Genomic DNA, 17,094 nt, shown 5'->3' with positions numbered 1-17,094 from the left:
CCACCCCCAACATACACTTACTTATTCATTTCTGTTCCAGAGATGCAAGCGCTGGATTAATAAGGGGAATTACATATCAGGATTGAGGTGCACTGATAGAATTATGAATCAGAAGTCTGTGTTGGGTTTAGCTGCATTATGTCTGCTTCAAACCAGTGCTACAAATCTCACCTTGTCACAATCATATTAAAAATTGTGGAAAATGTGGGTGTTTCATTTTCTTTTTAGTGCCTGAAATAAAAGTTGGATGAATAGCACTAAAATACTTAAACAATTATAACCCCCTCCCCACCATATACATGACTGTAGTACAGTTTATGTCTCTAAAAAGAGGAAGTATTTCTTATTTTAAACTAGGACTCGTCCACTGTGTCACTCCAGATGAAGTCTCTCAGATCACCCTTAAACATCTGGCATGATTTTCACTAGCCATCTGAATGCCGTGCCTAGGAAGCTAGTTTTCAGAAACCACATATTTTCAGTATTATAAGTCACACAAACCCAAAGGAGTGTCATTAAAATCCAAACAGCTGCAGCCAGCTAGGTAGGATAGAGTTATTTATGAGTTATTTTACCATGTAACTAGGAAACAAAACAAGTGTCTATTACTTCCAGCTTCACAATGGCATTACTCACTGTTTAGTTATTCAAGTAGCTTCAGTGAATGACCAATACAAGGCTTTTATATGTAGTTCACATATGCACTGTCTGTTTCTGCCAACTCATCAATAGGGGTCTTTAAAATGCAGAACCACGGTTCCAGCAAATCTAAGAAACCGAAGCACTTCTTAACCATACAGATTCCCCATATGTTTGCATTAATTCTAGGTCATCTTGGGCATATCCAAACTAGGACATTATTTCAAAATAAGTTATTTTGAAATAATAACGTTGAAATAGGGTATCCACACTACGGGGAAGCTTCAAAATTAGTCCAAGGCAGGCTCCACTCATGTGGACCCACTACCTTGACTTAGAGCCCCAGGAATCATAGAATACTAGAAGTGAAAGGGACTGCAAGAGATCATCAAGTCCTATCCCCTGCCCTCACGGCAGGACCAAGCACCATCTAGATCATCCCTGATAGATGTCTGTCTAACCTGCTTTTAAATAACTCCAGTGATGGGAGATTCCACAACATCCCTCGGCAACTTATTCCAGTATTCAAACATCCTGACAGTTAGGAAGTTTTTCCTAATGTCCAACCTAAACCTTCTTTGTTGCAGTTTAAGCCCATTGCTTCTTGTCCTATCATCAGAGGCCAAAGAGAACAATTTTCCCCCTTCCTCTCTGTGACACCCTGTTAGATACCTGAAAACTGTTATCATGTCCCCTCCCAGTCTTCTCTTTTCCAAACTAAACAAGCCCAACACCTTCAGCCTTCCCTCATAGGTCATATTTTCTAGACCTTTAATTATTCTTGTTGTCCTTCTCTGGACCTTCTCTAATTTCTCCACATCTGTCTTGAAATGTGGTGCCCAGAACTGGACACAATACTCCAGTTGAGGCCTAATCAGCAGAGCAGAGCGGAAGAATTACTTCTCGTATCTTGCTCACAAAACTGTTAATGCACCCCAAAATCATGTTTGCTTTTTTTGCAGCAGTGTCACCCTGCTGACTCATATTTAGCTTGTGGTCCACTAGGACCCCTAGATCCTTTTCTGCAGTACTCCTTCCTAGACAGTTGCTTCTCATTCTGTATGTGTGAAACGGATTGTTCCTTCCTAAGTGGAGTACTTTGCATTTGACCTTATTAAGCTTCATCCTTTTCACCTCCGACCATTTCTCCATTTTGTCCAGATCATTTTGAATTATGATCCTATCCTCCAAACCAATTGCAACTCCTCCCAGCTTGGTATCATCTGCAAACTTAATAAGCGTATTCTCTATGCCATCATCTAAATAACTGAAGATATTGAACAGAACCAGTCTCAAAACAGATCCCTGCAGAACCCCACTTGTTATGCCTTTCCGGCATGACCGTGAATCATTAATAACTACTCTCTGAGAATGGTTATCCAGTCAGTTATGCACCCACCTTACAGTAGCCCCATCTAGGTTGTATTTTTCTAGTTTGTTGAGAAGGTGGTCATGTGAAACCGAATCAAATGCCTTACTAAAGTCTAGATAAACCTTGTCCACTGCTTCTCCCTTATCCACAAGGCTTGTTATTCCTCAAGTCTAATATGGGCCTGAGGCCTCCTTTTGCTTTGGGTATGAGGAAGTATCTGGAGTAGAACCCTTGCCTGTAAACTCCCGAGGAGCCTTCTTTATCGTCACCAAGCCTAGGAGCAATTATACCTCCTGCATGAGGAACTGCTCATGATGGGCTCCTTGAAGAGGGACAGGCAGAGGGAGTGGGAACGCAGGAGGTGGCAGAATTGGATAAAGTATCCCACTCCCACTGTGCTTCGGATCCAGCAATCTGACATAATTTGTGACCAACCACAGTGGAAGTAGGATAGATGATTCCCAAAGAGTGGGAGAGATCTAAAGTGGGTGCTGGTACAAGGTCCTCAGGCACACCCTGAAGAGTTGGATTTAGAGATCTTGAGCATGGCCTGAGGAGGAACGTGACTGATGCCTCCTGTTGGGTCTGCTCCATTGTCTGCCAGCCTCATGTCGCTGCAAAGCAGAGCAGAAGTGTGAAAGAGGCTGTGAAACTACTTCCTTTGCGGGGTGGAGGGTGTGTTTGTGAAGACTCTTGAGAGTGTCCCATGGTGTCTTTCAGACTGTGCAGACATGACTCCGTGTTCTTTGTGAACAGACCTGCACAATCAAAGGGCAAGTCCTGTACGGTGGTTTCCATCTCAGGTGGAATGCCAGTCACCTGAAGACATGTGATTTGTCACATGGTAATCATGGTGGCCATGCTGTGGGCCACTGAATCTGCTGAGTTCAAGCTGCCTATAAAGCCATTCTGGAGACCACCCTTACTTCCTCAGGGAGATCGGAGAATTCCGCACAGGGCTCCAGGGGCAGCAGTCCTTTGAACTTATCCATGGCACTCTAGTGGCTGAGGACCACTTCTAGGTTTGCCACCTGCAACTGCAGCTCCCAACTATGGCATAAGTCTTTTGCCCAAAAAGGATGAAATTTTTGGGCTCCTTACCTTTAGACACAGACCCAGACTGATCTTGGTGCTCCTTATGGTTTGCTGCATTCACAACTAACATACCCGGCTGCGGTTGTGTAAAAAGGTGCTCATATTCTCCTTTTGGGGAACAAAGTACCTGCACTCAGTGCCCTTTGCAGTGGGCGGGATGGAAGCTGCTGTCTTCCAGAGCACCTTAATGATAGTCTGGATGGGCATTATGAGTGGTAGCACATCCCAGATGGCCCCTTGGCTGTAAGAATGTCCATCATCGGTCAGAGTCTTCCACCATCTCCTCAGCCTGCAGGTGCAGGTTCTGGGCAACCCTGCATTGGAGGTCCTGATGGGCTGTAAGAGTGGCAGGCAGAGAGATGGTGGACATGCCTGCCACAGCATCAGCTGGGAGGAGGAAGAGGAAGCTGCCGTAACAGGACTAAGGATGTTAAGTAGCATGTATTTCACTAATCGAATAATTGATGCATTTTTGCATTGACTATTCGATTAGTTGATAGGGCAGCGCTGCCCCTTTGAAACACCGTGGTGGCATTTCAAAGGGGCAGCGCAGCACTGAGCCCAGGATCAGCTGGACCCTGGGCTTCACGCGACACTCGCTTTGAAGTACCCCCCTCTTATTTCATAGAGGCAGCAAGGAAGTGAGGAAGTCGACTATCCTGATGATTATCCAATAAGCATTTGCTTATCGGAGAGTCAACTAGTCCTTAACATCCCTACCTCTGTATCCTCTGCCTCAGCTGGAGAAGGCTGTGCTGGAACCACCCTTGGAGGCAAGCAATGGAGGGGACCCATCTGAGTGCCCAGAACAGGATGAGTGGCAGGCGGTGCCATTTGCTGGTGCTCCATATCGACAACCAGTGTGGAAGTGGGGACCACAAAGGCTGAGGAAGAACTCGGGGAACTGACATCATCAAGGCTGGCTTTGACACTGGGCCCTGAGCTTGGTGGTAGGCTCATGGGATCAAAAATTGCCAATTCATGGGTGTTTGTCACTTAGGAGACCATAAAACAGACTGCAGGTGCCTCGTGGTGCAGTCAGTGCCGGGAGCAGAAATGGTACTGGCTGCAGGAAGAAAACACTGATTCATCCGCTGACTGACGAGTATTCAGTGCCAGGCCAAGAGTATGCCAACCCTGACGGGGTAGGGGAATGGTGATGGGAGGAGGCCAAGTACCCTGAAAGCACAGTGGGTTTTCCCCAATGCTATCTAGGTGGTGCCAGCATCAGTGCTACTATGAAAGATGTTGTCACCATCAGAGACGCAAGCATTAGATGCCTGCAGCACTGCCAGCAGTGGCACTGCATCGCAAGCATTGGAAGTGTAGTCAGCTATACTGAAACCAATGGCACCACACGCACTGAAGTTGCAATGAATGGTTCCTACCACAGTGGTCAAAATCATTAGCGGTGATGATGATGAGGGCATCCTTAATGATGGTGCCAACCTCGGTGCCACCATCTGCGAAGCTTGCGGCATCTGTGCTGGTGCTCCTCCCAACTGGGTGTCCAGCGGAGGAAGGCACACAACTGCCCTTCATGCAGAGCTGCAGGCTAGGGTGATGACTGGGTCATCATGGCAATAAGGTCCCTGGTAGCCACAAACATGTCTGCCATTGATGGAAGATCAATGTCCTTCTCTAGATGGTCTCCACCCAGGGAGACTACAAGTGCACCAGGCTCAGCAGTTGGGCTGGAGCCAATGGTGTCGTGAACAGCAGTGCAGCATGTGGGTGCCCCTGTGCCAGACATGCCCCACTAAGTACTTCGCGCTGTGCCTTAACTGGCGACCAGTCTCTGTCCACTTCCCTTTTCTTGGCCAGCACTGGGTATCGGGAGTGGTGCTGCGCACTGGACCCCGCATGGTGGGAGGACCAGTGTCTGTGTCCCGAGTGCTTCTTCAGTGCTGGGTCTCACACAGATGTTGGAGCACTGCGCACCACTGGTGACAGGGGCTGCAATGCCACTTGTATTACGAGGTGCTTGAGGCAGTAGTCTCATGCCTTCTTGGTACGAGGACAAAAGGTCCTACAAATGCGGCATTTGTCCATCTGGTGTCTTTCAACCAGACACTTAAGGCAGAGTCAGCATGGGGGTTGCCCGTAGGCATAGGCTTGCCACAGTTCTTGCAGATTTGAAACCTTGGAAACACGGCATTCCCCAATGAAGGGGCTAAAGTGTGTGTGTGGGGAACCCCATTAACACAACTACAACCAGTAACTATACAAACAAAACTAACTATATAATTCTGAACAAACTATCTACAACTATGTAACACTAGGGTACTGAGTCACTTGCTAAGCAAGAGACCGGAGCTGTTCCTGTGACCATCATGCGTGGTAAGAAGGAACAGAAAGTGGAAGTGAGGGAGAGGAGAGAGAGGAGTCGGCTGTGTCTTACATTCACCATCATAGCTGCACCATGCCAGGGGGCTCCACAGCTAGCCCTATGGATACTGCTAGGATAAAAGCTTTCCCCAGCAATCATGTACGTATGTGTGCACACACCTGTTGGAATGCACATGAGTAATCACTCATGAATGTATCTTCAATACATCCAGCAAAGAATATACACAAATTATTCACCCACAGATACTTCTCTTTACACAATAAAATGTAAGATTATAATTTTTAAAAACCCCATAGTTTCCCAGAAAATGATCTATTCAAAATTACATGCCCACACATTTTACATTTATTGATAATGTCATGTTATGGAGACTGGCAACCCTCCAAGAAGAACATGATTCATTTGTAATTCACCTTGCATCTCTCTTTTATAATAATTATTTCCTTACTGGAATATTGCCCAGTAGAACTAGTTTAAAAGTGACATTTAATTTGTTTCCTGATAGAGTACGACACTTCTTAAAACATGTCCTGAACACACAACTTGTATTGATAAAAAGTTTTTTTCTGCTCCTTTGTTGGTATTTATAAGGGATTTTTCAGCAGGTGAGATAGGCCAGATTTTTAAACATATTTAGGCACCTCGCTGCTGTTGAGTTAGGCGAGTAACTTCCTTTAAGGATCTGGGCTAAACTGATTAACTGAGGGTATGGGGAATAGTGTAACTGACTACTCAAAGTAAACAAAAAAGGAAACAAAAAAAACACTGTCCTCTTTAACTTGTTTCAGTTCTATTAATGGTAGGTATTCCCTAAAACAACAGTAGACATACAAATTCTGAGAAAAAAAATGTGTGATATTTCAAATTGATGGTTTCCCTTCAGAATTAAAATAATTGTTCCATCTCACACACTCAACATTAACACAGTTTCATGTCACCATTTCCTTCCATGCTCCAATGACAAGTTAAAAACTTTGTATGAGTTAACGGAAGTCACTGTTTCTAATGAAAGTAGTTAGTAAAAGTGTATTTTTCTTAATGGTGTTTTTCAACAGGAAATTTTGAATGCAAAGAAAATGAAGGCAGAGATAAAACCACAGAGTGAGAGATGCATGATGTAGTGGGGAAAGTTCTGTGGTCTAACCATGATTCAAATCAAGAACTCCTTAAGGTGGCTCAGACTCCTTCTGAGATGTTGGACGTCTTCAAATGACCGGACTTTTGAGTTTAGGACAGTGTTTCTCAAACTTTTTAAGACCGAGGAACACCAAACAATTTTTTTTATGAGGAACACCTTCATGCCTCCAGCTTCCATCCCAGACACATTTCTCAGTCTATTGTATACAGCCAAGCCCTAAGATACAACCAGATTTGCTCCAAACCCACAGACAGAGACAAACACCTACAGAATCTTTACAGAGCATTCCTAAAACAGAAATACCCACCTGGAGAAGTGAAAAAAAAAAAAAAAAACTGACAGAGCCAAAAACATACCCAGACATGAACTACTTCAAGACAGACCCAAAAGAGAAAACAGAAATCTACTTGTTATTACCTATAATCTACAACTCAGACCTCTCCAGCGCATTATACACAATCTACAACTTGTCTTGGAAAATGATCCCTCACTCTTGGGAGAAAAGTCTATTCTTATTTACAGACATGCCCCCAACCTGAAACAAATTCTTTCCAGTAATCATGCCACACAACCACATCGTAAGCATCCAGGAAACCCAGCCCTACAACCAAACACTATACCGACTCTGCCCACATATCTATACTAGCAAATTCATCACTAGAGCCAACATCATAAGCTACCAAATCAAAAGGTCATTTTGACTGCACATCCAGTAATTTGATCTATGCCATCAAATGCCAGCAATGCCCCACTGCTATATATATTGGACAAAGTGGACAGTCTCTGCAGGAAAGAATCAATGGACACCAATCAAATACACGTAAAGGAAATATACAGAAATCTATTGGGGAACACTTTAATCTTCCTAATCACTGTTTAAAAGATCTTCAAGTGGCTGTCTTGTCACAAACCAGTTCTACTAGCCAGATACAAAGAGAAACATTGGAATTAGAGTTCATCCTCAAATTCAATTCACATGCTAATGGATTCAATCGTGATGAAGGATGGTTGGGGCACTATCAACTTAACAGTCATTGAAGGTGCAAACAGCTCTTTGGGTAGACTCCTATGCCAGGAACGATTGTGTAGACTCCTATGTCAGGAACGATAAGAATCAAAGTCAATTGATAGTATCTGCTTCGTTTTAACCACCCAATCTTCAGGTATTTACTGATTTTCTCTAGCTCACTGTCTCCCACCCTCCTCCTTTTTTCCTCCTCTCCCTCCCTCCCCCCCGCTCTATTTTTTTGGGTCTGCACATCCTAAACTCAAATCTCTGGTTATCTGAAGTGGGCTGTGCCACGAAAGCTCCTGATACCATCTACATGTATTGTTTGTCTATAAAGTGCTACCAGACCATTTGTTGTTTTTTAAGTTTATCTTGTACACACTAACTTGGCTACACCCTGAAGCTTCTAAATCAACAACATACAAGAGATCTTGGTAGAATTCACACTCAGGGGAGGGAAGACAGTATTTGCACTTCTTACCTCTCACATTTCTGCAGAGTGACAACAACTTTAACCTGCAGTTGGGGCTCCCTATGACAATCCCCATGTCAAATTGCCTAGGGGAGGCAATGATCAGCACAGTCCATGTCCAACCTGACCACACTCTCCCTATCTACAGTGCTCACTTCTGTGGCTGGGCCAGCTCCCTGGCAGATAAGCAGCTGCGTGTGACTTGCGGTACCAAACCCCTGTCCCCACGCACATTTTCTGCCATCCCAGCAGACTGTTAAGCCCAGGGCTGAATCTAGTTCTGTGTCTGCAAAACATTTGATCAGCATTATAGATGCCAAGCATGATTTAGTAAGGGGCCTGAAATTCTTTGTGTTCAGGCCCCCAGTGTATCGCCCCCCACCATGGGATACCACCTCCTGCTACTCCTCTTTACCCCTTGGCCTTGCCAGAAGCTGGCCCATTGTAAGAGCTGCCCCAGGAGACCGGGTCACTGAGAGGAGCCCTGGACCTCCCACGTGCCAAGGGCAGGCACAAGAGCTGGGAGCTGCTCTCAGGCACTCTGGCCCCCTACCAAACTGGGACTCCCCACAGCTGCCTTGGTAGCTCTTACCAAAGCCTAGGGCGATGGTCCTGAAACTGTGGGGCACCCCCCGCTCTCCATGGGGCCTGGAGGAATGTTATGGGGGGGGTACAGCAGAGCCCAGCTCAGCACTATCTCTAGCTCTGCTCTGGGCCCCCCCCAAATCTCACCCCCCACCTCCGCAGCTTCAGAAGCCCCAACCCTCCTGATTCCCAAATGACTGGGACCACGGGGCACAGGCCAAAGAGTAATCTGTCACTGCTATCTAAGGTGACCAGAATTTGAAATTGCGCGAGGAGGACACTGAGTTGACAAAACAAACAAACAACATACTTGTATATTAGGGTTGCCAGATGGTCTCCCAAAAAATACCGGACAGATGCTATTTTTTGGTCGGAGAAAAAAAAAAAAAAAAAGCGGGATTTTTTTTTTTTTGTGGCAAAGTAGGACAAGAAGGAGGACATAATTATTGGGGAGGACAAGCCCCTCAGAAGGACTGTCCTCAAAGGAGGACATCTGGTCACCTTACTGCTATCACGTATTATTACTACATACAAGAGTGGAGCATGTATGCTGTAAGATTCAGAATCCTTGAAATACAGACCAAAAACCTTTACACACTACAGGGGACACAACTAGAATGGCATTATTTTTATTTTAGTAGTAATAACTGGGGGACTGTACAATACTACAGTTAGGAACTTGATTTCTCACCAGGGCAAGCAGAGGCAAACATTGGCAAGGCATGTTCCTCCTGGTTCTGCTGTCGATACCGCTGAATAAATTCCTTCTGACTCTCCAGGATACTGAAATCAGCAGCTATAGTTGTGTCAAATACATAATGCACCCCTAAGAAACAGAGGGACAAGAATACGTAATGAATTAACTCCTTTAGTGTTTTTCATTTCACAGATCTTCTTCCCCATCTCCACGCTTTTAAATAACTTTTAAAAACTCAAAGAAACAGTGGGACATCCTAGCCCACCAGTTTTTGGCAACGTTTTTTAAAAAACCCACCAACATACTTTAACAAGAAAAGCCATAAATCTGAAAGCACCTTGTTTAACAGTACAAGGTGTAAAGTTACATGGTAAATCCTGACTTCACTGTGCTGAATGACAAACTCCTATTGACCACAATGTAGCCAGAATTTCCTCCATGTACTGGAAATTAGACTTGTGTCAGTCACTGCTGTTATTTCTAATCATCCATTATCTTTTCTATACCTAGAATTTCCTAGTTTCTTTCAAAACAATCCCTCAAAATTGGGGCTTCCTTCTCATTTCATTTGGAAAAACTTCACACATTGCAGTACTTGACAGATGGGTCCTTACTTCACATTGGCCTTTTACAAGGAGACCCACTAGTGACACTCAAAGGCTGCAAAGTGGTTCAGAATGGGCTTCTTTTTTAAACAATTTGTAATATTCCTTTCCAAACTTACTTTGTCTTTAGACAGTTATAGCAAATAAGGAGAAAGGTTTCTCCTCAGTATCCTCAGCACACATTTTTGCCCCTTCTATGCTATTCTTCAGTTTCAGTCACATAGGAGTTAAAAAAAAAAAAAAAAAAAAAAACTCTGAAAAAATACTTGGTAGGAGCTCTCTTTGGTAGTGATGAAAATAGAGGAGAATGCAGCTATGCTTCAGATCAGTCATTCTGGGGCAGAACAGTCCCTAAATGCAGAGTTCAATTTCCAGGCCTGAACGGAATGACTCTGGGACAGCATTTGTCCCAGATTTCTGTGGCGCTGCTTCATGCCTGCCTGAGCATCAGGGTGGCACCAGCATCTCCCAGGTGCATGGAGCTGAGGTGGACTTTAGGCCCTCCACACAAGGCCCCACCCCTTGCTACTCCTCTCCCTCAATGTCTCCACCTTCTGACCAGGCTGGAAGCCAGACCTCCGCCATGTAAGAGCCACATAGGGAGCCCAGGGTGGTATGGGGAGCCCCAGGCCCTACAACGTGCCCATGGGAGTAGAAAGGGCAGGGTCACATGCTAGGAGCTGCTCTTGGGCACCATGACCCCACACTCAGGGCAGGTGGAAGGTTCAGGACTCCCCACAGCAGCTAAGGTTTCCTGGGTGGCTCCAGCTTTTGGCCTGATCAGAGGCATGGCCTCGGGGGAAGAGGAACAGCAAGAGCAGGGGCACAGACAAGAGTGCGGTCACATGCGTGGTGCTTTTGCCTTTTGAAAAGCCGGTCATCCTACTCCTGTGCATTTGCAATTTCCTGCCCCAATGAGACAGCCTACATGTAACTAGTTCTCTTCTAAATCCAGGGTTAGCAGACACTAGGGATGTAAAATCTTTGTTTAATTGGTTAATCAGTTAAACATATTGTTTAACCGGTTAACCAATTAGAGGGAGAGAGGGTGGGGGGCCATTCCAGCCTAGCTGGGCTGGAGTGCCCTGCCCACCGCAGGTTCCGCCGTGCATAGAGGCTGCTCCAGATGACTGGAGCAGCCTCTGCCTGCAAGGAGCACCCCTTGCCCACAGCAGGCAGGGAGCTGTTCTAGTCCACTTTGGTTAACCGGTTACGTTCATAGCCATATCAGACACCTCTACTAGGAAAGAAAAACCCATTTTCCTTTATTTAGCTTGGATATCCATAGCAGCGACGCTATAGCGGCAGAATCACAGGCTATACAATAACACTTATAACCCTGGGTACTTCGACAGCAGGCCTATACAGGCTGAACCCCTCTAGTGTGGCATTCTCTGGTGCAACATGCGTGGTCTGGCATGATTTTAGTTAGCCAGATGTCCACTTATCATAGGATGTGGTCCAAGTTTCCTGTAGTCTCATAAAGTTTGCTTATAGCCACCAATCCTGGCTCTCAAAGTTCTGTGCTTTTATTTAGCTCTAATTTACCTTAAATGTCTTCTAAGAGCCCAGTAAGCAGTGGCAGCATTGGTAATCCCGCTAGCCAATACTGACCTCCTGCGGACTGGCAAATTCTCTGGTCCGGTTAGGTCCTGAGGGTGCTGACCTAGAGAGGTTCAACCTGTACTGAAGTGCCTGCTGCTTATAGTGTCAGTGTTATTGGTATCCAAGCTAGCTAAATTAAAGTAGCTCACAGACGCCTATACATGCTGCAGTCACACTCTGGATGCAATAAGACATACTTTCAATGTCAATGTCAACAGTCCAGACCTTGGCCACAGAATGACAAGAATATGCATGTGTGATGGAGAATGGAAATTTGTTTCTTTGACAAATTGTTCTAAGAGGCATTAAAAACAAGGGACTTAAAGAAGTCTATGGAAGATACCTCAATACTGTCCTTAAATTCTCTTCCCAGTCCCTACTGCCCTGCATCAAGTACATTTCTGAAAGGGCACTATTATGTCACAACAAACAGAATATACCCTTCCACAACAATTCTAAACAATTGCAAAAGAGTCTCTTATTACTGGGCAGTTCTGCAAAATTCTGTTACGGAAGCAAGATAATCCTGTTGTGTTCTCCCTATATAACAATGAATCAGAACTTACCAAGACTTTTGAGGAAACCACACAGTTTCTTGGCTGCATTGTTTACACTGAGATTGAATTTAGCAGCAAAATAAGGCAATGACTGAGGGCAAACAGACACTGCCAACACTTTGTGTTTTGAGATATCACATTTCTGGAAAAACAGACAAAGCACACAGGTGGATTATTACAATAGCTTAAAGTTCCCGTTTTTTCTCCTCCCCTCTCCATACTCAAGAGAGTCACTCGTCTAATTTCCTACACTTTAAACAAACATACCATGAAATCATCAATGAAACAACTACCATCCTTCTTATTGAGAGCGAAATGGAATTTCCTTCTGACTCTGTCAATCAGCTGGAAAGACTGCTATTGTAAGAATCAATGAATTCCATCCCGCCTAGGACAACTCTTTCCTTAGCTTATTAAGTAGGCAAGTAGAGTTAGAGAATCAACACTTATTGGATTTTGATAATTAAGGGAAGCAGAATACTCCCAAATGTATGGGAAGAGCTTGGAAGCAAATGTGTTTGATATAGGTGTTTTAATTAATATTTACACAGAGACTTGACATTTTAAATTGGTTCTTCAAACTAAGGATGTGATCCTGAGAGATGCTTCGTGGCTGTAACGTCAACAGGAATTAAGGGCATTCAACAGGACTGGACCATAAACAAATCCACTCAACAATGCATTATATGCATAATCAAGTGGTTTTGGTTGAAGAAAAAGACTAATGTGCAAAATTAACATTAGAACAAACATCTATTTGAAGATGTACACTTTGTATTTTAGTTAGGACATGATACCTGTTATGTATGACCCTCACCAACTGCAATGGAACACTTAAAAGACAGTCGATAGAACAAAAATAGACATTAGAGAAATCCAGCACCAGATGATTAAATAGAAATTAGAAATGTAAGAAAACAAGGATTCTACTGCATTTAAATATTTGCCAATCTTACACATCAGGCCATACAATCAAACCAGTCCAAAAAACTGGCTAGAAATTCTGAAGAATCCTCATATTGACAGTACTTAGACACATCAAATAGGTGCAGAGCACAGTATCAATTTCAATTAATAATAATTTTTTAAAGAGTAGCTGTTGCCTCCTGAGTGAGAGTACAACAAACCGGATTTTTAAGCCAATCAAGATCAGTAGATTCAAGTATCAAAATAGATTCAAGTCTGGGACCGGCTCACTTCTGCCTTTTAACTATATTAAGACCCACAAAGGCTCTTAATATATTTAAAAGGCACAAGCGCAGCATCTGGGACTGGATGCGAGCTGAGGATCAGCGGATTCCTGGCTTATGCCTGGTCCCTCTGCTGCACCTCTGCCTTTTAAATGTATTAAGAGCCTGACAGAGCCACAGCGTGAGTTAACCCCGCTGCGGCTCGGCTTTGCAGATCCCCCCCCTTATTGACTAGTTGATGGAAATTCCATTGACTACTCGATCAGCTGATTAAATGCAATTTAACATCCCTATTTTGAGAGAGGAAAAAGAACCCAAGATACAGCAAAAAAATCCTCTTCTGAATACCATCTTGTTAGTCTTTAAAGTGCTACATAGTCCTGTATTTTGTTTCTTCTGAATACATACCTTTCAAATGTGTATAACACATATGTCATCTTATACTTTTACATGATCACAAAAAACAAAATGCCTCTTACATCTGAAAAATGCATATTTAACATTACTGAAGATATGAGATAATCATCAAGCTTTGCTTTATAGCTTCTTACTTATGCCTCAGATTACATCTCATAAGAAAATGGCTGTAAACTATTATCTTACTTTCACTGATTAAGTGCTTAAAGTGCTATACTGTTCAAGGGTTTTTAATTATCACTCTCTTCTTATATCCCAAAGTCCCGATTTGTCTTGAGCAATGAAATTACTTAGTCACTATCTCACATCGTTCTTCTCACACAAATTCCTGCATGCTTTGTGTCACGTTACCTTGTTAAGATTGAGTATGCGAAAGAGCTCCTTCTGATTCTGCTGGAAAATCCTGACACTTTCCTCTGATGTCACACAGTTGTCACAAGCTAGGCAGTCACTAAGGAATATTTTAGCACTAGCCAATTTATGGAATTCACTTTTCTGGAAATGAAAGGAGATTGGATAAGCTAACTTTCAGGGCCTTTGCATTGACTTATTTAAACTCCAGTTGTGGTTTTGGTATTTTGTTAACAAACATAAGACTGTCCCCCTTGTGTGTGTTTGTAACATTTAAAATTAGAAAATGATCTGGTTAGTACCTCATGATTTCTCAGCCCCAGTCATTATTAAACTGTATTATTAGACACCAAAGCATTTTGAGATTCTCTCAGAAGACAGTAGTGAGAGAGAGAGAGAGAGAGAGAGAGAGTACCAAAAAATTTCAAACTTGGAGTTTTAAAATTAAGCTTCAAAATCATATCCATAGTTAGGCACTGTAAATGGCTTCATTTGCAGAGATATTGAGCACAGCTTCCATTAAATTCACAGGCAGTTTAAGTACTTACCTTTTCAGGCTTCTTCAATGCCTAATATTTATTTACATAATTTACTTCAGACACTCACATCTGAAAATGTTGGTGACTGTTTTGTGCACTTAATAAAATCTAAGAAAAAGGTCAAACTGTGCTCACTTGAGTCAGGTAAACTGTCTCACTGACCTAAACAAAATTAATTCCATGTCTCTGGCAACCAGGATTTAGCCCTCAATTTGCATTGTTTTATGTTTCATTATGACAGGTCTGTATTTATGGATGGAATAATATTAGTTTCAGAAAAGAGGGACTTCTGCAAAGCAGAAAGACCCCTTTAAAACTCTCATACTAAAAAGTGTTATATGGTATAATTTAGCCTCTTTCACCTACAGTTAGAGACATTTTTATGTGGTTTGAAGTGCCAAGCATCCTCCTCCTTTTTCTTTCAAAAGTAAAGCACCAGTAATAAATTTGTAGAATCAATTCTTGCATGGAAATTGTTGTACTCTATACTGGACTAGCCTTGAGTTAATCCTACAAACGCTGACTTACTTGTGTGAGTAACTTTTACTCAAGTATCCCATTGTCATTATTTGGAGCACTCAGAGCAAAGCAAGAGTGGGGAACCTTTTTTGGGTCAGGGGCTGGTGACCCACAGAAAAGTCAATTGGGGGCTGCACACAAGTGAGAAACACACTAACAAAAAAAAACAAAACCCTCACTCATGTCACTCCCAACTGAGACAGAGAAAGACACTCCCCACACTCCCCTTGCACACCACTGCCTAGTAGATCTTGTGTGCTCCAGCCCCACGGTAGGAAGGCAGGGGGCTGAAGCACCAGCGCAGGCTCCCCAATGCTGGGGGGAGCCCTGAGCATCAGGGACCAGATCCAGGCAAGTCCCTGGAGTAAAGCACTCTATACATTCACTTAAAGGTAAGGGCATTCAGCACCAGGAATGATCAGGCCTTTAGAATGTTGAAGCTTTATTTTTAAAGGAGGAGCAGAGGAGATACAGTGTCCTTTTAAGTGTTGGTAGCTACATGTCATTCCGTAATTATGAACCACATTTATTTGGAGGAATAAAAAGAAGATTGATTCAGCTACAATAAGAACAGGCGCAAGGCCAACATATTAAATTCTGTTAAATAAAACATTAATTATTTAGATTAGATTAGAGGAAACATTTCAACCTTTTCTGCTTTTTCTGTGAAGCCACTGAAAGAAATTATCTTATGGGTGCTCTATACTGAATGCTATGTTTTCAGTTTGTCTTTCTTAAGAAATCATCAATGTAATGAGCCAACTTTCAATACCTGTTGAATACTTGCATAACCCATTGACTTTAATGAGAGTTCTATGTGCTCAGCACTTTTGAAAAACCAAACCCTGTGTTTGGATACAAAATCCTCATCTGGTCTGCAAAAATGATCTGTGGATATCTGTAGATTTGCAGGACTAAAAATTTAGATCCACATCCATTTATCATCTGCAAAAACTAATCAGTAGATATCTGCAGATATTAAGAAGTTATCTGTGGATTTGCAGGGCTCCACCTATTCCAATTACCTTCTGGACGGTTTTCTGTGGATAACTCTGACATGCAGAACTTTGGTTTAAAAGTACTGTGCATACACAAATAAAAGTATTTCTTATTCTAACTATTTTTTCAAAGAAAAAAAGAGAGAAGGGTAAAAGTCAAAGCAATAATACAGGAAAATTAAATGATTTAAATAAAAGGAAATTACCTCCTCATTTTCATTATTTGTGCTCAGGGCATCAACCGATGTATTTTGCTTGTCATCATTTTTCTGTTTTTTACTACATTCCTGAAAGAAGTCATAAAAATATGTGTTTTATAAACCTAAAACCACTTAGTGCTCAAAAACAATATTTGTACTAGGTTTAGGACTTCAGTTTGTGTTTCTAATGCATGTCTTTAGATGTTGTGTGTTAACATTTCCCCCATGTTTATTACAATGGAAAACATTGATGGGATGTTCACTTGCACTGCTCTTACAATTTTGGGTATATTTTTAACATTGGGGCAGAGATAAGGAAGGAACAGGGAAAAAATACTCTAGAGTATGTGGGAACCACTACAATGTACCATAAAATAGTCACATAAAACCATTTGAAATATAATCAGAATATAAAGAAAATTGCATAAAAGAACTTGTCACAAAAAACTTCATCAACAGTAAGTTACGTGAACTGTCATTTCCATCACAACTTGTCCAGAGAAATAAATATACTTAAACCTTTCTTGGAAATAAAAGTATTTCAATGTTGTCACTAAAGAAGACCACAAGAGGCAAGCTCATTTTGAAGTATGTACAGTGCAGTCGCTATCTATAACCTTGTTATCTGTAACCAAATTCTACTCCTGCACCACCCCTGTTTTAGAGATAATATATACAAAATTCAAGTCATTTAACTGTACACTGGCTGCAACTTAGCCCTGCCCTGCTGCATAAATGTAAGGCACTGCAACAGCC

The 17,094-nt window shown here is 42.6% G+C and overlaps 1 protein-coding gene across 2 annotated transcripts in view; it reads right to left on the bottom strand.

The window, feature by feature from the left end:
* Positions 1-17,094, bottom strand: part of NARF (nuclear prelamin A recognition factor) — a 40,298-nt gene that overhangs the window by 21,419 nt on the left and 1,785 nt on the right. For both annotated transcript variants that reach the window (XM_006132395.5, XM_075903539.2), the window contains exons 3-6: positions 16,345-16,425; positions 14,083-14,226; positions 12,134-12,266; positions 9,352-9,486 (exon numbers count right to left, since the gene is read on the bottom strand). In XM_006132395.5, the coding sequence (XP_006132457.2) occupies positions 9,352-9,486; positions 12,134-12,266; positions 14,083-14,226; positions 16,345-16,425 (493 nt within the window). The remainder of the gene's footprint in view (positions 1-9,351; positions 9,487-12,133; positions 12,267-14,082; positions 14,227-16,344; positions 16,426-17,094) is intronic.

Source organism: Pelodiscus sinensis, chromosome 20 (assembly GCF_052426305.1).
Source record: "Pelodiscus sinensis isolate ZL-2025 chromosome 20, ASM5242630v1, whole genome shotgun sequence".
Taxonomy (NCBI): Eukaryota; Metazoa; Chordata; order Testudines; family Trionychidae; genus Pelodiscus; species Pelodiscus sinensis.
The sequence above is the reverse complement of the archived record's forward strand: the minus strand, read 5'-3'. Positions and strand labels throughout refer to the sequence as shown.